The sequence below is a fragment of the Ursus arctos genome, unplaced genomic scaffold (genome assembly GCF_023065955.2).
Source record: "Ursus arctos isolate Adak ecotype North America unplaced genomic scaffold, UrsArc2.0 scaffold_19, whole genome shotgun sequence".
Classification (NCBI taxonomy): Eukaryota; Metazoa; Chordata; class Mammalia; order Carnivora; family Ursidae; genus Ursus; species Ursus arctos.
The window spans coordinates 5,598,178-5,620,499 of NW_026622863.1; the positions used below are offsets into that span (position 1 = coordinate 5,598,178).

At 42.9% G+C, this 22,322-nt stretch overlaps 2 protein-coding genes across 9 annotated transcripts in view; one reads left to right on the top strand and one right to left on the bottom strand.

Annotated features, from left to right (window-relative positions):
- The first annotated feature begins 20 nt into the window (after positions 1-20).
- On the top strand, positions 21-8,363 carry ORC6 (origin recognition complex subunit 6). Of its 5 annotated transcripts, none has more exons than XM_057314743.1 (7): positions 21-430; positions 1,848-1,977; positions 3,229-3,392; positions 3,613-3,702; positions 5,235-5,347; positions 5,807-5,875; positions 6,494-8,363. In XM_057314743.1, exons 1-7 carry the CDS (start codon positions 366-368, stop codon positions 6,619-6,621), a joined length of 759 nt encoding a protein of 252 aa, XP_057170726.1. In that variant the 5' UTR covers positions 21-365; the 3' UTR covers positions 6,622-8,363. The 5 variants fall into 5 exon arrangements, 4 of the variants coding, with proteins under 4 accessions (XP_057170726.1, XP_057170725.1, XP_057170724.1 ...); XM_057314742.1 differs by having other exon boundaries at positions 346-430; positions 1,742-1,977; XR_008960221.1 differs by lacking the exon at positions 21-430 and having other exon boundaries at positions 1,122-1,977; positions 6,494-6,683; positions 7,066-8,363.
- A 1,036-nt stretch (positions 8,364-9,399) lies between these two features.
- Positions 9,400-22,322, bottom strand: part of MYLK3 (myosin light chain kinase 3) — a 49,767-nt gene continuing 36,844 nt past the window's right edge. For 3 of the 4 annotated variants that reach the window (XM_044382362.3, XM_044382361.3, XM_026494691.4), the window contains exons 10-13: positions 16,863-16,991; positions 15,512-15,664; positions 14,438-14,570; positions 9,400-13,491 (exon numbers count right to left, since the gene is read on the bottom strand). In XM_044382362.3, the coding sequence (XP_044238297.3) occupies positions 13,432-13,491; positions 14,438-14,570; positions 15,512-15,664; positions 16,863-16,991 (475 nt within the window). In that variant the 3' untranslated portion in view covers positions 9,400-13,431. Of the gene's footprint in view, positions 13,492-14,437; positions 14,571-15,511; positions 15,665-16,862; positions 16,992-22,322 lie in introns of those variants that run through there. The other variant, XR_006408994.3, reaches the window with a different exon arrangement.

Below are 22,322 nucleotides of genomic sequence, written 5' to 3' on the forward strand. Positions count from 1 at the left end.
CCTGGGTGCCAACCAGTCTCTCCACAGTGTGTGAGAGAGGGCGGGAAGGTGCAGAGTAGCAGGGTATCTCTCGGCGGCAGGAAGAAGCCGGCAGGAAGTAAAAGCATCGTTTGAGGAATTTGTCAAGACTGGAGAGATGGAAGGAGGGGAAGCCGACGGTCCAAGTTCACCTGCCCAGGAGCGTGCAGTCACGATGCGCATGAGCAAAAGGAAGACTAGGCTTGATTGGTGGAGCGGTCTGGACTTCCCGTCCCAGCCAATCCAGATGCGTCCGAGGGGTGGGACCTGGCCCTCACTGGCGGGCGCGGCGTTTGCGCGCGGGTTTCGTCGTGTGGCCGCGGTTCGCGCGAGTCGTTCTCCGCGCAATGGAGTCGGGGCTGATCCGGCGTTTAGCGGCGCGCTTGGGTATCGCCGAGCCAGATGTGCTGAGGTGGGTCTGGCGGCGCACGCCTCTGCGGCCTTGGACTCTCCTCCGGCGAGGCCCGCGTGACGGACGGCAGCGCCGAATGAGGGGCACGCTGGGGCCGTGGGATTAGGCCCTATCCCAGGGACTTCCCAGCAGTGGGCTTATATGAACGGGCAAGAGGGGGCGATTGTAGGGGGCGATTGACGTCCTGGGGAGCAACTGGCTCTGTGGGATGCACGGTGGTGGGACGGGGAAAGTCGAACTTGGGTCGTTCCGCAGATACTTCCTGAGGGTGTGTTTACAGCGGTGCACCACACAGGCGGGGTGCAGACCTCTTGGGGGTCACTGTGAGGGCAAGAGCTAGGAGGTAAAGGAGACTGGGTAATGTGCCGAATCGGAGGAGGGGGGAGCACAGGGCGCGCCCTGGCGGCTACTTATCATTAAAAACAACAACATCCTAGATCTATGGAAGTGCCATGGGAAGCTGTGGGAAGAGCGGCCCAAGCGGAGACAACAGCTGGTGCGTAAGCCCTTTGCATAATCCAGGGTTAGAAATAAAGCTGTTGTGGCTGGAGTGTGCAAGAGCAAGACTAGGCCCGATGCCTTGCTGCTCAGTTAAGTGAGGGAAGGTAACGAAAACACTTTTTTTTTTTTTAAGATTTTATTTATTCGACAGAGATAGAGACAGCCAGCGAGAGAGGGAACACAGCAGGGGGAGTGGGAGAGGAAGAAGCAGGCTCACAGCGGAGGAGCCCGATGTGGGGCTCGATCCCATAACGCTGGGATCACGCCCTGAGCCGAAGGCAGACGCTTAACCACTGTGCCACCCAGGCGCCCCACGAAAGCACTTCTTGAAAGAGTTGCATGAAGACCTCCTGAACTCCGTAATCATTTAGAAGAGCCGTTCTCGAAGTGTGGTTTCTGGACCAGCCACATCACTATCGTTTTGGCATTCCATAAAAATGCAAATTATTGGGTCCCACTTCAGGCCTACTGATCAGAAACTCTGAGGATAGGACCCAGCCAGCTGTTTTCACAAGCCCCAAGGTGATGGTCGTGTACATTAAAGTTTGAGTACCACTGATTTAGAGGTAAAAAGAAGGGGTAAAAAGAAGGAACCCTCGTGTAACCGCCAGCGTCTCTGACAGTTATGTTTGTCCCAGTAATGGAAGGATGAAAACAGGTGTTTTTTAAGAAATTGAAGAACTTACTTTTGCTTAAAAGTACTTGAGTACAGGGGAGTCTGAAATCAGGGCTGGTTCTGTCTTACAAAACATTGTCCCACATCCCCAAAAGATGTGCCTTTCCTTCCCACCCCCACATAAACGTGCATAGGAGTTAGGACCGGAATGAAATCCACCCTGCTGTATTCATCGTTGACCAAAGTGTTGGGTGACCTTCTGGAAAAGAGTTTTAGTGAGCATGTTGCTCTTATAACCAGGAAAGCAGAGGAGTACTTGCGACTGTCCCAGGTGAACTGTAATGGCCTGTCTGCACATACCACGGAAACCAGCAATGCAGTCATGTGCCTGGACCTTGCGGCTTCCTGTATGAAGTGTCCATTGGACAGAGTAAGTAGGTCCCATTGAATGTCTAAATAATCCTCTGAAACATTGAAACTTAATTGTACATTTTAATTTCTGGTTGGGACTAGACTCAAAACGCTTGTGTTTTAGAGTTTTCTTGGCTATTGTCATATATGATTATTTTAGATGAGCTTTAAAATCATTTTTGTCGAGTTGCAGAAAATTCCCTTTACTATCTAGTTTCCTTGGCCACCTCTTTCTTTATTCAAGACCATCTTTCATGCCACTGTTCGCATCCTCCCTAAGTGCATGCTTTAAAACGAATGTGTGTTTTTCTTCTAGTATCACAGTGGTTGAGAGCACAAGCGAGGAGTCAGGAAGAGTTAGATGTTGAGACTAGATCTCAGTAACACCAGTTACTGGCTCTGTGAGCTTCGTTTCCTCATTCATAAAGTGGGGATAAGAATATCCATTTCAATAGATTGTGAGGATTAAACCATATACTATATGTAACACACTTAACCGTGCATATCACATAATGATACACTCATTAAATGATGGCATTAAAACCACCATTAGCTCCCAGTGGGTCGGCTTCCCAATACTGTCGAAGTCTCCGGCTTCTCTTGAACACTAACCTCAAGCTACACTATTTACTTTACAGAGACCACGCCCTTCAATGACTTAGAGCTTTGTAAATGCAACTTTTTTTTACCTGCGTTTCTTTTCTGACAAGATCCTATTTGTCTTACATGACTCTGCCTTGCTGTTACATCCTTTATGAAGCCTTCCTTGACTCTCGCAGTGTTGCTTTTCCTCAGTTTTTGATCTTCCTGTCTCGCAGTTTCCCTCTCCCTTTACCTCCTCCACACACTCGTGCTTCCCACCTCTACTCCCACTGCTTCCCTCCTTCCTTTTCCCAGTGAATTGCACATTGGCATTTTCATTGAAAAACAGATGACCATGTATGTGACTCCTGTGTTTTTATTCAGTTTGGCTGTAGTAACATTTATTGTTCTTTAAATGATCTGTGCTTATGCATGACTGTCTAGTGTGAGCCCCTTGAGAACAGTACTCAACTCTGCCTGACATGGTTACTGACTTTTGACTGAATGAAGCTAAACGTTTAGATAGAGCCACTTGCCACAGAATTAATTAATTTTGAAAAGTTGACTTACTAAAGTTTTTAAGGGCACCAGTATATAGAATGATTATGATTATAATTTTTATGATTTAATTTTATGATATATGAATTTTTATATAAATTTTATGATATGCATTTTTTTTCTTTCAAAGGCTTATTTAATTAAACTTTCTGGTTTGAACAAGAAGATGTATCAGAGCTGTCTTAAATCTTTTGAGTGTTTACTGGGCCTGAAATCAAATATTGGAATAAGAGACCTAGCTGTACAGTTTAGCTGTACAGAAGCAGTGAACATGGCTTCAAAGATATTGCAAAGGTATGAAGCATAAAGAACCTTAATTGAAAATTTATACTGATGCATAAAGCAGAATTATCTAATGTCCTAGTTTCAGTCTTAAAAAGTAACTAATATGGTAAGGTGCCATAATGCATTATCTCATACATTTAAATAGCTTATAAATTCTGATTTACATTTTCAGTCTCTTTGAAGTAATATTTTTTTAACAAATAATTCTGCAAACACTGCTTTCTCTTAGCTATGAATCCAGTCTTCCACAAACACAGCAGTTGGATCTCGACTTATCCAGGCCGCTTTTCACCACTGCTGCATTACTTTCAGCATGCAAGTAAGTGTGCCGTTTAACATGGAGAAAAGTCCACAATTTACAAATAGATTTCTCATTCCCAAGGAGGACTTCTAATTACAGTTTATTTTAACTCAGAGCATATTTTCCCATATAAATAATATTAGAAATAGTGGCCAAGTGACCAGATTCTGTTTATCCCACAATATAGCTGACAATTTGGAACCCCTGTTGCCAGAAGTCTGCTTGCCAAATGGCAGCTGTATATATATATGCGGGGTATTCTGTTTTCAGGATCCACCTTTTTTTTTTTTTTTTTCCTAAGTTTTTTATTTTTTTTAGTAATCTGTACACCCACCATAAGGCTTGAACTCACAACCCCCATCAAGAGTCACATGCTCTTCGTCTGAGACAACCAGGCACCCTCAGGCTCCACCTTTTATAAGTGATGAAATCTGTCATTGAAACTGGTTTGCGATTTTTCCAGTCGTATATTTTTTAAAGTACAGAGTGCAACTGTTTTTCAAATAATTTACAAAACACCAATGATAAGTTTTTACATCTGGATCTTAAAATTTGGGTTATCTTTCTGCATACCGAAATGTTACCTTGGAAATATTAATAATTGTTATTTTTGTCCAAAGTTGTCTTGTTTTATCTTGCTGGAAAACTCCTTGTAAAATAAATGTAGGGGTGCCTGGGAGGTTCAGACAGTTAAGCATCTGCCTTCAGCTCAGGTTACAATTCCAGGATCCTGGGATTGAGCCCCGCATCCGGCTCTCTGCTTCTCCCTCTCCCCCTGCCTGCCACTCCCCCTGCTTGTGCGCTCGCGCTCTCTTTCTCTCTGTCAAGTAAATAAGTAAAATCTTTAAAGAAATAAAATAAAATAAAATGTAGTTGTTTAACTCTATTAGCCACATACCTAGGAGTGATTAGTTGGCATTCACAGAAAATGTCCCTTTGATTCAACAAAGATATGTGTATATAGAGAAGGAGTATGGCTGCTATTGGAAAAAACAATATTGACAAGTAACCCCACTTTTGAAACCAAATTACACTGAGCAAAGAAAGGTTCGACTAGATCTGTTATCCTAAATAAGTCTGTTTTGTATATTCTATTAGTAGTAGTTGTGGAGTGTAATTAGATGGGGTTTGGGGAGGGGAAAGTGGTTTACATTCCTGTAGTATAAATGTAAGCATATGGGTTAAAGTAAGCTGAATATTTAAACATGCTATGATTATCATTCGGCAAATCAGTAACATCTGAGATTCACCAAGAAAGAATTCTTTGAGGCATGAAGCACTAGAGCAAATGTCTTCTATGCACCCCTTATATTACATAACAGATCTCATGTATATTTTGACTCCGTCCAATAGACAACTAGATAAATAGCTCTAAAAGGCAAATTTACATAGTTATAGCTAATAATATATGTTTGGAATAAAGGGAAAACTAAACAGTTGGGAACTCTTCATAAAGCATGGGTGGAAAGGAAATAAGTTAATAATCTGGTTGGCCAGAGAAGATAACTATATTGGTCTTAAAAACAGCAATTTGTCAAATTCTTTTGTAGGATTCTAAAGCTAAAGGTGGATAAAAATAAAATGGTAGCCACATCTGGTGTAAAAAAAGCCATATTTGATCGACTATGCAAACAATTAGAGAAGATTGGGCAGCAGGCTGATAGTGAGTATTCATTCCATGTTTCAAGAATGTCATTTGAAAATGTAAACCAGCTGGTAAAAGTCTAAATTTTCAAACTTGGAAAATGGCTGCTTTCTGAATTCCGTATTTAATGTGGACCAGGTAAGTTTTGAGTGAGAAATTTTTTTGTTTTTCAAATAAAGTCTTAATAACCTTTAAAACACCTGTGATTGTATGACTCCATGCCTGAAAAATAGATTCTCCGTTCACGAGCTCCAGTGTTAAATGGCAGCCTCCATATACATAAACTAGAAGAGAAAAGATTCTTAAGTCTGACAAGAGAAACCAAGGAAGAGAAGGGCAAGATCATTTGCCTTCTTTTCCTTGTATTTGGTCAATGAAGGTATCTAATTTTTTGTGTGTGATCCAAAATAAGCCCAACTACTAAAATTGAGGATAGACAAAAATTTAGCCCCGGTGACACATGTTTTTTTTCTTAAGTAGAGGCTGGAGATTTAGCTACTCCACCACAGAAGAAAAAGAAGACAATGGCGGAACCTTTAGCAAAGGGTAAGGCGTACTACCTCTGGACAAACTTTGAAATTAGTGCAATGGGGTTAGTGTACAGTGGGTTTAGTGCAGTAAGTAGTCCTGTGCTACTTGCCTGACAAGAGTCAGGTTTTACCTAAATCTGGACAATTATTTGATAAGACCAGTTTTCCAAGCAGTCGTTTACAGAAGTTAACAGAAACACTAGGTAAGTAAGAACACATCTGAAGCCAAACTGCTTAGGTTCAAATCCTGCTTTACCACCCACTGGCTCCGTAACTTTAGGAAAGTCACTTAATTTCCGTAAGCCTCAATTTCCTAATCTATAGAGTTGTGATTAATATTAGCACACTCTTCATAGAATTGTGGTGAGGGTTAAATGAGATAATGCTATTGAAGTGATTAGCACAGTGCCTTGAAGCACAAGATAAGTGCTGGGTAAATGCTGACTACTTACAGCACGGCGTGGAGTGCTTGGAGTACGAGAGCAAACTACTGATATGTTAGCTGCTGTTTCCACTTCTCATTTCAGCTTGATAGTCCCCAGTTTTGATTAACTAATTAGATACGTCAAACAAGTTTACTTGTTTACTTGTCAGTATAAGAATTTTGAAAACTGTTGAAAATTTTCTCTCACAGAAACAGAGAAGGTAGTAGAAAGCTCACATAAACTGCAGAAAGATGACGATCTGACACAGGATTATGAAGAATGGAAAAGGAGAATTTTGGAAAATGCTGCCAAAGCACAAAAGGCTACAACAGAGTGATTTCAGCTTCTAGACTACCTTGGTTTGCGAACTAACAGTACACCTGCCGCCTCAATGAAGATGTGAGAGCTTTGGAATTTTGTTTGAACTTTTATAACAAGGATCCTAAGACTGTTGCCTTAATAGCAAAGAAGCCAGTACTGGGGCTGAGCTCTTGGCGGCAGGCTGGCTGGTGACATGGCAACAAATTCATTAGGTCAGGCACAGTGCCTGGTTGGCATGGTCTTGGCTCCCCACAGGTCTGCATTCCTACAAAATGGAATTGGAGCCATTTGCTCTTTTGTTTTAAGCAAAAGACGGTTTCCTGTCCTATCCAGGATATAAAATTCAGGCTGAATGGGGTCTTAAAGATTTTACTTGGGTTTTTGTGTAAGTTTCTTATTTTGACTAAATCAATATATGGTACGGCCTAAGTTAATAAATGTTATTTTTATGTGCATTCAGGTTGCCCTTGTCATCAGTTTGGGAGAGTCATTGCTGTGACAAAACTTGTCTACTCTAGGGGCGCCTGGGTGGCACAGCGGTTAAGCGTCTGCCTTCGGCTCAGGGCGTGATCCCGGCGTTATGGGATCGAGCCCCACATCAGGCTCTTCCGCTATGAGCCTGCTTCTTCCTCTCCCACTCCCCCTGCTTGTGTTCCCTCTCTCACTGGCTGTCTCTATCTCTGTCGAATAAATAAAATCTTTAAAAAAAAAAAAACTTGTCTACTCTAGTAGAAAAAAGCCATATGCTGAACTATACTGCTCACCAGACGACAAACTCTCAAATCAGACTTCCTGGGTTTAAGACCCTGCTCAGCCACTTACTACTACCTGTCAAACCTTGAGCAAATTAATTAACTTCATTCTGCCTCATCTATAAGGAGGACTAAAAATGATGTCTACTTCACAGAATAATTTGGAGTTGCATCTGAGCTGATACATGTAAAACATTTAGCACAATACCTGGTATAAGTAAGTATTTAGCAAATGTTAAAATATAGAGAGAAATTCACATATAAAGGTCTCAACGTAATGAATTACACATTAGCAGCATATTAAAAAGTCAGACGGACTAAGGGTTATTTTCTTTGACATGCACATACCGAAAAATGTAACCTATTAAATACTCCCTATTATAAAACTATAGGTTCGGACCTTTGTGGAAGATAAGTTGCTAGGGGCTCCGAGGCATCATGCCAGGTATGATCTTAACTAAAATCAAGAATACATGGTCTAATTAAATATTTCCATAAGAATATAATAAAGAGACTACATCCAAATTTTAAAAACCTGTTCAGAATGGTATCAGTAATACCAGTGGCTGCATAATCCCTGCTGCATAGAGCTGGAGTGCTGAAAGAGTGATTTCTCTTCATCCCCTCACCTTTTTAATTCTAGACTCTAAGCAGCTAAGGTGAAAGAAGTGTCACAGTTAATGATCCCAATGCAGGCCTAATGTCCAGCAAGCCCTATGGTAGAGGGGAACGAACATGAGTTTTGAATGCAATTACAGTGCATTTAAATTCTGACTGTGCCACTTCTACCCTATGGAAATTTTAAGATCGTAAAGAGCCTCAGTTTCCTCATTTATAAAGTAGAGATATTTTCTACCTTGTAAGGTTTAAAGTAGTATTTCTAAAGTACCTGGCACTTAGAAGGCATTCACTGAACAGTGGCTCTTGTTATTACTTTGATCTAAAATGGATGTGAGTTTTTTCCTCATTTATTTATTTATGAAGGTTTCATTTATTTGAGAAAGAGTACAAGCGGGGGGGGGGGCGGAGCAGGAGCTGAGAGAGAAGGACAAGCACCCTCTTTGCGGAGCCCTGCATTCATGGGGCTCAGTCCCACAACCCCAAGATCATGACCTGAGCCGAAATCCAGAGTTGGACGCTTAACCAACTGAGACACCCAGGCGCCCCTTTTCCTCATTTATTTTAAGAAAGTGTATAATTTTTTTATTTGGTGGCAGGATTTAGATTTCTGGCTTTGAGTCAAAAGCAATCTACTCATTACCAAGTAAAATTCGGCACATTCACTTTTTTTTTTATTATTGTAAAATGCACCTAACATAAAATTTACCATCTTAACCATTTTTAAGTGTACAGTTGAGTAGTGTTACGTACATTCGTATTGTTATGCAGCCAACCTCCAGAGCTCTTTCATCTTGCATGGCTGACTGCAGCCATTAAACAACTCTCTGTACCTCCCTCCCCTAGCCCCTGGCAATTACCATACTGTTTATGTCTGAATTTGTGTATTATTTTTTTTAAGATTTTATTTATTTGACAGAGACACAGCAAGAGAGGGAACACAAGCAGCGGGAGTGGGAGAGGGAAAAGCAGGCTTCCCACCGAGCAGGGAGCCCGATGCGGGGCTCGATCCCAGAACCCTGGGATCATGACCTGAGCCAAAGGCAGACCCTTAACGACTGAGCCACCCAGGCGCCCCTGAATTTGTCTATTCTAGATAGGTACCTCGTATTGGGTTATGTCTTTTTGTGAGCAGCTTATTTCACTTAGCATTATTCCTCGAGGTTCATTCTTATAGCATGTGTCAGAATTTCCTTCCTTTTTAAGGCTGAATGGTAGTGCATCGTATAGATACGCCACATTTTGTTTATCCATTCATCTGTAAGTGGGCACTCGGGTTGCTTCCACCTTTTAGCTCTTCTAAGTAATGCTGCTATGCACATGGGCGTATAATGTCTCTTTGAGACGCTGCTTTCAGTTCTTTGGATGGATATAGACTCCATCTAAGCGGGGTTGCTGGATCATGTGCTAATGCTATTTTTAAATTTTTGAGGAACCATCATACTGTTTGCCATAGTGGCTACGCTCTATTATATTCCCACCAACAGTACACAAGAGTTCAACTTCTCCGCGTGTTTGCCAACACTTATTTTCTGAACACTTTATATTTTCTGGTTTTTCTCATTGTGGTCTTTATTTGCATTTCTGTAATGATTAATGAGCATTTGTTCATGTGCTGCTGGCCATGTTTATCATCTATAGAAAAATGTCTATCCAAGTCTTTTGCCTATTTTTGAATCAGGTTGTTTATTTTTTTGTTGCTGAGTTGTAGGAATTCTTTATATAGTCTAGATAATAACCTCTTAGCAGATACATGATTTGCAAATATTTTCTCCCACTTCTTAAATTGCCTTTTCACTGTTGATTTCATGAGAGTAAACAGAAGTTCTGTTTGTAACTTTTTTCCCCCTTTATGCCTTAAAAGCAGGTGATGGTAATTATTTTGATTACCTGGAACATAGTTATTTTTTATGTGGTTATTTCTTAAGTTAATTGGGGTGGTGGGTGGGGATTGCCTTAAAGCGATTCTTTTGACAACAATTTTCCAACATATTTACATTCCCAGTGACGGATGCTTACTACCTTGTGAGTATGTTTCAGTACTACTGTAAAGACTGTGGAAGCTCAGTTCTTTAACACCTCCTCATGGTGTTCATTTAGCTGATTTAAAAAACTTTATCATGAAAATTTTCAAATGTATAGAACAGTATAATGAAACCCTGTACCGATCACTCAGACCCAATAGTTAGCAAAGATTTTGCCACATTTGCTTAACTGTATCCATTTTCCCTGAAGTCATTTAACCTACATTATAACCACATTGCCATTATCATAACTCACAAAATTAATAGAAATTCTATGTATTATTTTTTAAAGATTTATTTATTTATTTTAGAGAGAGAGCACGAGCAGGAGGGGCAGAGGGAGAGGGAGAGAGACTCTCAAGCAGACTCTGTGCTGAGCATGAAGCCTGACGCAGAGCTCGATTCCAGGACCCTGAGACATGACCTGAGCCAAAACCAAGAGTCGGACACTTCATTGACTGCGCCGCCCAGGTGCAGTCCCTGAAATTCTATGTATTATTAAATATGCAAGTTAGCGTTTTATTTCCTGGATGTCTCTATCCTTGTATTGTTTGTTTGCTCAAATCAAGGTCAAAATAAGGCCCACACTTGACATTGCATTGCTAATTTGTGATTATAAAAGCAATACATGCTCATTGTAAAAAAAAAAAAAAAATTCAAATTATTCAGGAAGTTATAAAGTGAAAAGTGGAATTCCCCCTTATCCCCATCACCCACACTCCACACCCCAATGCTAAGTTTCTTGCATATCCTTGAAAATTTTAATGCGTGTATATGTCTCTCCACAAATGGGATGATGCTATATATATGTTCTATCATTTTCCTGTAATAAAAGATGGCGTCAGTACATCTAGATCTATGTTTAACAGCTACAAGGTGTTTTCCTTTATGGATGTGACAAAATTTATTTAACTAAATTCATATCAGTATGATAGGCATATGAGGTGGTTTTCATTCAGCCATTAGCAACAGTGTTACAGTAAACATTTTGCATAAATCTCCACGTGTTCAAGTACTGCTGAAGGATACATTTCTAGAAATGAAATTGCTGGGTGAAAGTGTGGGTGTGACTTTTATTTGGATAAATACCCATCGAAAGTGGAAGAATTCCATTTTCCCTGCAAGCACACCAATCTAACAGGTGAAAAAAGTGGGTCCTGACTGCCTTTTAGAGTTTCTCTGCCCAGCAATTTCCAATGACTATTCATTCAAATGGAAAACCCATTAGAAATAGTTGATACCAGCACAGTTACAATATAAAAATACCAGCAAAGTGCAGAACTGAAAATATCCAAAAATTTAAAGCTTTAGAAGTTCCCTTGAATTTCAGGGAAGGGAGGCTAAAATCACATTACCTCTCACTTGTGTGGGCTTGACCTAAACAAAGCCCTCCTGAGGGGGCTCTAGGTAAAGAATAACAGCATGGGGGGGGGGGGAGAATAAAATCTGGTAGGTAAAGGATTCTCGCTATATCCGCCCCGTCCAGTGTCGAAGCCACTAACCACGTGCGGCTATTAAGCACTTAAAATGTGGCTAATGCAACTGTAGGACTGAATTCCTGTTTTTATTTAAGTTAAATGTAAAAATGGATACCTAATTATTAGAAAACTATTGAGGTGTTTCAAACAACATGAGTATGTGAGTATATTTTTCCATAGTAAGTTTCATGAGATCTAAATACAAACTAAGCATGTCTGATGACAACCTCGTATCTGCATTGAAATGTATTTTAAGTGTAAAATACATACCAGATTTTGGAGATTTTGTGTGAAAAGAAAAAATATAAAATATCTCATTCATAATTTTTATGTTGATTACAAATTGAAGTGTTTTTGATCTTACTGTGTTAAATTATTAAAATTAATCTCCCCAGGGTTTTTTTTTTAGAGAAGATATTAGAAATTTTAAAGTTACGTATATGGCGCATATAATATTTCTGTCCGTGCTACTCTTAGATCAAGGTAGCTAACTACGTTTTTCTGGGGAGAAGAGTCATAGCAGCCCCAAGAGTCTGACGTCCCACAGGAGGTAAGAATCACAGTACCTGACAGAATTATGAGGTAACCTCTGGCTCCTTCTGGAGGCTGCCCTCATAAAACCTTTTCAGAGAAGTAACTTGTTCTGAAATAAGGCATTTTACCAAATCACTGCACTCTCCCAGGAAAGGGACATTTTCAGCAGCTATCTCTTCGGATGTTCGTCCACTAGCTGGCCAGCCTGGAGCAGGCCTCGATATGCTGGTACTGAACAATCTCAGTTCTCGACAAGGTTAGCCTTCCGGAGAAAAGTTACAACTTAAGAACTGAAGCAGCAGGATTCACCTCGCCACCCTCCCCACGGGCACGTCCTCTGCCAAGAAAAGCAGGGTCTTTATTTGAACAAAAGTCCTGAAAGGCTGTGAAATTGTTGCACGGTTAATTAAAAACAAAAATTAAAAAACAAAAAACGAAGCTAAAAGTAATTAAAACTGCTGACACGAGAAGTTCACGGGGATAGCACGAAAATCAGGTTAGAAGCAAGCACAAATAATAAAGTACTTCTTGTTAATCATTTTGTAAGTTAAATGACAATATTGGAAGTGGTATATCCTTAATAAAGCAGTAGCAGAGCCGTGTATGGTCTCACGATGTGCCACTTGTGTTTCTCTCAGAAAGCTGGACATCATCACACTCTTATCTCTCCTTTACATATTGCGTATCAGTTCCAGACTTGCTAGACCGTCAGGTCATCAGTGAGGAAGGGAGGTCAGGAACGAAACTACCAATGCCAGGACAGGGCCGGTCAGGAAAGGGTGGAGGTGTGTGCAGATTTAAAAAGCACATTCAAAATAATCATTGTTCTGATTTAGCCAGGATAGGTGGTATATTTTGAAGTTTCAAAGAATATTGAAGGATGCATGGTTTGATTCTCAAAAGGGAGCACAAGTTAAAACAAGTTTGGGGGTCATTGCCCTAAATCCACATTGGTTTCCGTAAGAGCGGGACAGTACCGTAAAATGTCAGCTCCCACTTGAGCAGATCGAAATTCTAAGAATTCTTTGTACTGGAGGGAATAACACTGAATAACATGCCCTGTGTAATAGTCTACTAAGTTCTTCAATCAGAGTAAGTTTAGACTTTAAATTTGACATACACAAGATAGAAGCTTCCTACCTACCTAAAGCATGCCTACACTCATCACCAAAAGTAGGTATACTTGAAAAGTAAACACGGCATTTCAACTTAGTATGATCTTATAAGGCGGAAAAAAAGTTGGTAGGTCGCTTTCCTTACAGCCACTTTTCATCCACAAGGAAGGCAACAGCCATAACCTTTCTTTACAAAATAAGTGGAATCAATGTTGGTACAAGACTGGATTATTAAAAATCTTGAGTCATCCCTTCATCACCAGTCTCAGTAATTTCTGGGCCCATGGGAGCAGCAGAGTTGAGAATTAGGGACAAGTTGGAAATTTCCTTAGCCTGTTGGCAGCGGTCACCACGTAGAAATGTTTCTTGATGTTAAGGAGAGAAAAAAAGAAAAAATATATTTTTAGACCAGTTGCTTTAGGAAGAAACAATAAAAGGACTTAAACAAGTTTAACCACTTGGGTTTGTTCAAAACTGAGAACCTAATGGAGAAAACAAATGTGTGGCAAACTTCTAGTAAAACAGCCACTTTGGGGCATTCTGGAGCGAGTATGAAGTGAGAAAATACGTTATCCTGCCCTTTTCACGTGCAAATTGGAGCCCACTGGAATACTGTTTTTCGGATTGTGATTCACCACGCACCAGCGGGTCATGGAGTCAGATTGTGGCTTATGGCCAGCACTCCTTTGAACGAAAACAAATACCACAGAGCAGAAAATACCTGAGCGCATCACACTGTTTAGCAAGCGCTGGGATGTTGTATTTCATACGTGTGTGTATACGTGTATTTGTAAACTGGCTCTCTAGGTAAAGGCTTTAGTTTTTGTTTTTAGTGAGGAGCTGAGCTGATACCAAAATGCCAGAAAGCCACTTTCCTGGAGGACAGATGTTTCTGAGACAGATTTTATGTCCGTGGTACCAAAGAGTTCTGTCTGTAAACAAAATTATGAAGCTTTTAAAACCTAATAGGGTTTTCCCAGCCCCTCTTCAGGAAACATGGAGGAATGAGATCTCCAGCTGCCGGCAGTAAGTTCCAAGCATGCACTGCTATTGTCATTGAGAACATAGGCTCAGACTTCGTTCTGTCATTACAAACGTCCACCTGCGTATGAACTTAATGCCACTTTGATGCCAGTTGGTTTTGGTCAGTGGCGTTTTTAATCAAGATAACAGGTTTTGACATAAGACGCTTTTTTCCTCCTAAATAATCTTTCTATTTAGAATGAAAATGTAAGTAAAAACGTAGCTACGCTTCTTTCAAAGGACACATTAAAAAGACAAATGCTGCCTTTTCTAAGAAAAACCGGGTACCTTCCATTTCCTCTGAGCCATATATTTCTGCAGCAGTAATTGGGATTTGAGACGAACTTTGGATTTTGAAGCTTTGGCAGGCAAATTATTCAACCACTCATGTTTCAGGCACTGCGTGGCACTCATTCGGCAGCTGTGAAATCAAAGAGAAGTTGAAACTTTTAGTGAGGGCTGCATTTTCTGGTTGTCCAGAAAATGGTTCAGCTGGGTAGGAAGCCTGGGTCAGTGGGACGGATTAATCATTTGGGGAGATTCACGCCACATACTAAAAAGGAACTCCTCATGTCGAAAATTCCCCTCCTTAGAAGTACAAGAAAGTCATCAGCAAAATGCCCCCTCCCTCCACAGAGAGACTGTATCCCGATGATCAACCATCTCTTCCAGAGAGAGCTGGGGTCTCGAGGCAGGGAGCAGGAAGGCCAGCTGGGCCTGGAATTGCTCGTAAGAGGTAAACGAACATGAGCCTCGAAGCAGCTTGTCTCTCCTTCCAGGGAAAAATGTCCGTTTTGCTCACCTGAACTACAAATACTTTTCCTCTCGTAACATTTCACAATCAGAAAGAACAAAATAGTAAAGGCCAGAGAACTGGGGGCTGTCTCAGAGCCCAGACTCTCGGGCCTCACCCTGGGTTGTTTGCAATTCTTTCTTTATGTGTGATGAGTATCCGAAAACCGCATGGTCCACCCATGACTTTAATATGGCTGCTGAAAACTAAGTAGGCCTTCGTTAGCAACAAACGAGGTTTTCCGGCCTTTGTTCTGGGGAATAACATCTGCATATGTCAACTTTTTTTCAACATTAACCTACTAAAAGTGATAACTTGGTAGTAGGACTAATGTATACATGAGGTCCTTTCTAAAACTCTGTCTAGATTTTATGCTCCTAGTTGTTTATTTTTTAATTGATTTCCTTCATCTCTTTCCCTGCTACTTTTTCGGCTCTGAAGAAGTAGCAGACTAAGAAATCTTGGACAGAATTGGCCCAGAGGAAACCCAGCACCAGCCGGATCTTCACAGCGCCCAGATGCGTGGTCCCCATCAGATTGGTTTGACAATGACGAGCAATGAAGGGTACCTCTTCTCTTTGACGAGCAGGCGGGAAATAAAGTCCTTGGCCTCCTCCGACAGCCCTTCAAAGGCGTCAGCGTCAAAATCCCAGCTACAGTTCACGATGAAATTCATGGTCTCTGCATCTGTTTCCCCTAGAAATGGGGACAAACCACTGAGTCTACAGAGGAGAGAAAGGACCGTCAGTCTGTAGAAGCCATATGGGCCAACATGCAACAACAGGATAGAGGTCTTCCAAGGTTCCAGCGACACTAACCAGAACCAAGAGGGTTCAAAAGAAAAGCACCCCCATTACTTCTCCACAGGAGATAGGCCAGTGTGTCCTGTTAGGGGAAGAAGTGGCAGGACTGAAAATGTAGAGGCATGAAGAGTGTTTGCGTGAATCCCCAATCACGCTCACCTATTTTCCTTTTAGCCTGAAGTAAGGAATGAATTGAGACCCCGTCCAACACGTCCATGTATCAGGGACATATCGACTTAATTTAAAATTACCTTAGCGTGTCTCTGACTCAGCCTGGCTGGATTAGAGACTACCCCGGCCTCAGGGGCCAAAGGGAGACTGGCTTCATGAGGCCCCTCTAGAGTGTGGGCAGAGAGACAGGACACTCGAACTGGCTGGCCTCGGACCTCAACCTCCCCCCCCCCATGCAACACACACACACACACAAAGTGTGGGGACACACGGTAGCAGTTGTACCGTAATGGTAAGTCTGGGAGCAAAGCATGACTTATTGGGCCCCTGAGGGAAAAGCCAGGGGAAGTCACAGAGAGGTGAGAATGCTCCGTCAGGGTAAGAGCACCTCTCGGTCCACCGTAACCCTGCTTCCTCAGTCCAGAGAACACAGGGCAGGGCGGGAGGGACAAGGTGAGACGGTGCAGCAGCCAGCGTGCTGCCCGTCCGTCTCCTCCTTACCGCTCTCCTCCAGCCCCACTTGCACTGAAGCACCTGCACTTCCTTGCTGGAGAGCTTGCCCTCCGGTGGAAGCTGCTTTATCACCCAGAAGTTTCAGGCAACCAGTGCCGTCAGCATGAGCTCACGAGCAATAACTGATAAGAGGTGGTGTATCGATACCCTGACTCCCTCCGCCTCAGACGGAATAACTGTGAAGGGCTGCTTCACCATGGATCCCAGACATGCCCGCAGGACTAAACTCCAGTTGCCCACCATGGTAGGTGGCTGAATAACACATGCTTGATGGGTGATTTCCACCAACTCACTTCTCTACTCCTCTGTTGGTGTTTCCTGGGAACACCTCTCAAATCAACGACTCACGCTCAAATTTTGCTGCTTCTAAGGATACCCAAACTGAGACAGATGGCCCCTATTCTCACTGGGAGCCAGGCTCGTGGGCACTCACAGCATGTAGGTAATGACTCCCACACTCCACATGTCCGTAGGGAAGGACACGAATTCATAGTTGACAACTTCCGGGGCCAGGAACTCTGGAGTGCCGAAGTTCACCTTCAGCTTCTCCCGAGGCTTGTACCTGGGGGAGAGGGGGTGCAGAGGACCATGAGAGTGAGCCCTGAGAGAAGATGTGGAGGCTGGGACTAATTCCAGGTAGGAGCTAGACCTTCCCAACCCTTCCTGTCTGCCCAGTTGTCTGGACCTCACATCCCACCACATGTGGCTTACTGGGTAATCATCATACCCTCAGCCCCAACTGTAGACTTTCCTAAGTCACTAGGGAGAATCAGAAAACCACAGCCCTCTTCCTCCATGCAGCTGCAATGTGGAAAGGAGAGAAGATCCATTTATCTTATTCGGCATGCAGCCACTTGGACAAACACAAATCGGAGAGCAGCTGTCTGTGGAGGTCTGCTCTTGTGGTGTGAGCAGTTGGTTGGAGAGATGACAGTAAGAATCAGAAAAAGCAAATATACTCAATATCACTAATCCTCAGGAAAATACAAATCAAAACCACAATGAGATACCACTGCACATCAGGACTACGATAAAACAACCAACCAACCAAAGACCAGAAAATACCAAGAGCTGGCTAGGATGTAGAGAAACTGGAACCTTTGCTGGTGGGAATGTAAAGTGGGGCAGTTGCTAAGGAGAACAGTATGGCAGTTGCTCAAAAAAATTAAAACTAGAACTACCATATGATCCAGCAATCCCACTTCTGGGTATATATCCAAAAAAACTGAAAGCAGAATCTTGAGGAGATATTTATACACCCGTACGCATAGCGGCATCATTCATAATAGCTAAATGGAGGAAGTAACCCAAGGCAGCATCTATCGATGGACGACTGCATCGGTAAAATGTGGTCGATACGTACAGTGGAATATTATTCAGCCCGACAATATAAGGCAGTTCTGACACACGCTGCAGTATGGGCGAACCTCCAGGACGTTATGCTAAGTGAAAGAAACCAGTCATAAAAAGACAAATACTGTATGGTTCCACTTTGGTAAGGTGGAGAGTGGTCAAAGTCAGAGACAGAGGGTAGAATGGTGGTTTCCAGGAGCTGGAAGCAGGAGGAAAGTGACCAGTTATTGCTTAACGGGTATAGAGTTCAAGTTTGGAAGATGAAAAGAGTTCTAGAAATTATGTATATATTTAACAGTACTGAATTAAATTAAAAAATGGTTAAGATGGTAAATTTTATGTTATGTGTATTTTACACAATTACAAAAAGAATAAGAATTAGAAAAAAAGGTTCTGGGGCTCCTGGGTGGCTCAGTTGGTTAAGTGTCTGCCTTTAGCTCAGGCGGTGATCCCAGGGGCCTGGGATTGAGTCCTGTGTCAGGTTCCCTGCTCAGCGGGGAGTCTGCTTCTTCCTCTGGCCCTTCCCCTGCTCGTGCTCCCTCTCTCTCTCTCTCTCTCAAATAAATCAATAGAATCTTTTCTTAAAGAAAATTTAGAGGCATCTTTTCTTAAAGAAAAGATTCTATTGATTTATTAGAGAGAAAGAAAGGCTCTCAGAGTGAGAGAGAGCATGAGCAGGGGAGGGGGAGAGGCAGAGGGGAAGCAGACTCCCCATGAGCAGGGAGCACGCAGGGCTCAATCCCAGGCCCCTGGGATCATGACCTGAGCCGAAGGCAGACACCCAACCAACTGAGCCACCCAGGTGCCCCAGTAAATAAAATCTTAAAAAAAAAAAAAAAAAAAAGGTTCTGGACAGGAAGATTAACAAAGGTTAGAAAGAGAGTTGATGGCTGAGTGGGAACGGGAATGGCCACAGGTGGTTTTTAGAATTGTTAGTCATTTAGAAAGTCTCTAGCTAAAATGTAATGGGCAACAACCAAGATGTCCTTTGGTAGGTGAGTGGGCAAATAAACTGTGGTCCATCCAGACAATGGAATCGTATTCAGTGCTAAGAAGAAATGAATTGTCGGGGCACCTGGGTGGCACAGCGGTTAAGCGTCTGCCTTCGGCTCAGGGCGTGATCCCAGCGTTCTGGGATCGAGCCCCACATCAGGCTCCTCCGCTGTGAGCCTGCTTCTTCCTCTCCCACTCCCCCTGCTTGTGTTCCCTCTCTGGCTGGCTGTCTCTATCTCTGTCAAATAAATAAATAAAATCTTAAAAAAAAAAAAAAAGAAATGAATTATCAAGCCATGGAAAGACGGAGAAGAAACAAGTCCACAGTACTAGGGGAAAGAAGTTGGTCTGAATAGGCCACATACTGTATGGTTCCAACTATAGGTCATTCCAGAAAAGGCAAAACATAAAAGAGACATAAAAAGATCAGTGGTTGCCAGGGGTTGGGGTGCAGAGAGGAAGGGAGAGATAAATAGGTGAAGAACAGAGGATTTGCAGGGCTTGAAAATATTCTGTATGGTACCATAATGATGGATACATGTTATTACACATTTGTCCAAACCCATAGAACGTCCAACACCAAGAGTGAATGGTAAAGTATGGACTTTGAGAGATAATATGTCAATGTAAGTTCATCAGTGGGAACAACTGTATTACCCTGTACTACCCTGGTTGGGGAGGCATGACTGGGGCAAGGGGTCTATGGGAAATCTCTGCACCTTCCCCTCCCCCACAGTGAAATTTCACTGCGAACCTAAGATTGTTCTAAAAAATAAATAAAGTATTAATTTATAAAATAGAATGGGTACTTCCTATTTGCCAGGCTAAAAGTTTTACACATATGTAATCTCTTCTCATTCTTACAACAGCCCCATGAAGTCCGTAAGATCACAGTCCCCATCTACAGATAAGGCAATTGAGAATAAAATGAATACTCCGCCTATGCGGCCTGCTTCCCTTAAATCAGGCAGGTGACTTATCAAAGAGCTTTCTCTTCCAAATTTACTGAGAGCCAGATAAATGCAGGCCTGGGCCAACACAGCCCACGTCCACCCAGTGAAAGAGCTGCAAGGATCATCTTGGTAGCCTATTGAGCGGGAAGCAAGGAAGAGAGCAGGAACCCTCCTCTGGCTACAAGCTACTCCCCGACCGTGGCGACTGACTCAGGGCCAAGGAGCTGAGCTGAAAGGGACAGCTTTCCCCTAGACAACAAGCACCCCAACTACGCTCAGACAAGTGCCCAGGGAATTGCCACGGCACCTTCCAGCACCTCAGGGCGGATAAGAAGAAGTGGACAATACAGTATTTGATTCATTGTGTGGGGGGAAAAGAACCTTTGCTAAGTAAACGGATTCAGAGCCTTGTTGAAGATCTTAATTTTGGTTTTGTTGTAAAATAGTGTGCTGCTTTCCTTTGAAAATGTACAAAGTATCCATCGCTACTGATAGTATGTTAATATTTGTGTAGAAAGGGAAACCAGTTTGAGTACTAGTGTAGATACACGCATTCCAGCAAATATATTTTCAACTGTGATGCGGTCAGTGCTTTGTGATATAAATGCACTTTTTCAATGTCTACTTTCACTTTTAAAATGCCGGTTTCGTGTTTCACCATAAAAGATCTGAAACCTACCTCCATCCCCCTTAAACTAGGAGGGAAGAAAAAAGAGAGGAGAGAAGACCCAGACTCTCAGAACCTGGAAGCCACTTTCCCAGAGGCTCGTTATTGTTCTCCCTGTTCATCTTGCCCCATAGCCACGTCCTGTAGCAAGTGACTTTGCAGCTCACGCCACTAGGGGCAGTATACCCCACTGACGCTGGGCTTGGCCACGTGAGCTGCGGGGGGCAGTGACCGCGGGGCCCCTCCAAGCTAGGCTGTAAAAGCTTGCCCTCTGGCTCCTCGGCAGTCAGCATGAAGACAGAATGAGAGACACATGGGGCAGACCTGTCCTCACCGATCTGCATCTTAGATCCAAGCCCGTGTCAGCTCAGTGATTGGCAATCAGCAATTCCCAGCCTGTGGTGCATGCGTAAATATTTAACAACCAGCTTTCTGATTAAAAAAAAAAAAGTCCTGGGGCGCCTGGGTGGCACAGCGGTTAAGCGTCTGCCTTCGGCTCAGGGCGTGATCCCGGCGTTCTGGGATCGAGCCCCACATCAGGCTCCTCTACTATGAGCCTGCTTCTTCCTCTCCCACTCCCCCTGCTTGTGTTCCCTCTCTCGCTGGCTGTCTCTATCTCTGTCAAATAAATAAATAAAATCTTTAAAAAAAAAAAAAAAAGTCCTGATTTGTGGCATTTGCCATTTTCAGTGGTCTAAATACTGATTTCACCATAGCTGATTTGAAACTACCATCATGAACCCACTGAATGCAGAGCTGGGAAGAGACGCGCCATAGCGCCCCATTCCATGGTCTTTCCACTGGACAGATAAAACAGGCACGAATAATCTCAGGAGTACGGAAATGTAGTAAAATAATGAGGAATTGGGAACATTTGAAAATGTGATCTTTGTTTTTAATGTAAGTTCTTTAATTGTAAGTTTATACCATTTAATTTTAAATTAATGGTGTGTTTTAACAACTGTTTACAAGGTTCCTTATCATGAGCTGTTCTGAGTTGGGTCCAGGATACCACTCCCCCAGCTGACTCGCAAATGCGTGGATGAGAATAAATGACAGTTTTAAGCCTCTGCAATTCGGGGTGGTTTGTTACACAGCAGTACTGTGGCAGTAACTAACCCCAAAGCTATGTCAAAATATCCACCAAGACCCCCTCTCCAAATTCCTAGCATCAGGCCCTCTGTGACCATAGGGTCACAGATGAGGTCACAGCCTCATGGAGCCTGGGGCAGGCACCTCCCCTTGCCCTGCCAGAGGATCTGATGAAAGAGGCTTGGATTCCAATCTGAGCACCGGACTGGCAGTCAGGAAGCCTAACCCTGCACCCAACATTCTGGAGACCAAACTTCAATAAGATACTTCCCATCCCATCCCCATCCTTGACCCTTGAGAGGTCCCTACTTAGACCCACTGATGGGTCTCACTGCTCAGCCTGGTGTAACGCTGGCCCCTCTTGCTGGATGTCATGGCCTCTGAAGATCTATGTGTGCCACCCACCTCCCCCCACCGCCTATGTGACCGGGGCCATCCCCCCGCTAAAAATCTCAGCACCCTCTAATAGCTCCATTTCTAATAGAAATACCACTTTACTTTCTACCATTTGTGTTATAGGGGAAAATTGGCTTTTCCTCCTTCTTTACAAACACTTAATTCTTTTGGCTCATAAAATAGGCTCTCTCAACCTGCACATTCCCCCACAGATTCTTCCTCTTAGGAGGACATGCTTCCCAGGAAGCAGGCCAATCTGGCAAAACCCAATTTGCCAAATGATCCTTTTGCCCGACGGCCAGTTCGCCGGACTGCTGAGGATGTTTTTGATGTTTTCCTTTTACGTCCCAGCTGGAGCCCATGCCTCTGTCAGACCAGCTCTGCTGAGCGCGGGTTCCTGAGTATCACGTGTTCCAGACACCTGCACGTCCCCAGTGCC

Bases quoted from the DNA above. Each gene is read 5' to 3' on its own strand.
- ORC6 (XM_057314742.1), top strand. From the start codon at position 1,756: ATGAAATCCACCCTGCTGTATTCATCGTTGACCAAAGTGTTGGGTGAC. The intron at 5,348-5,806 runs GTGAGTATTCAT...TTTTTTCTTAAG, and splicing joins GATTGGGCAGCAGGCTGATA to TAGAGGCTGGAGATTTAGCT. The intron at 5,876-6,493 runs GTAAGGCGTACT...TTTCTCTCACAG, and splicing joins GGCGGAACCTTTAGCAAAGG to AAACAGAGAAGGTAGTAGAA.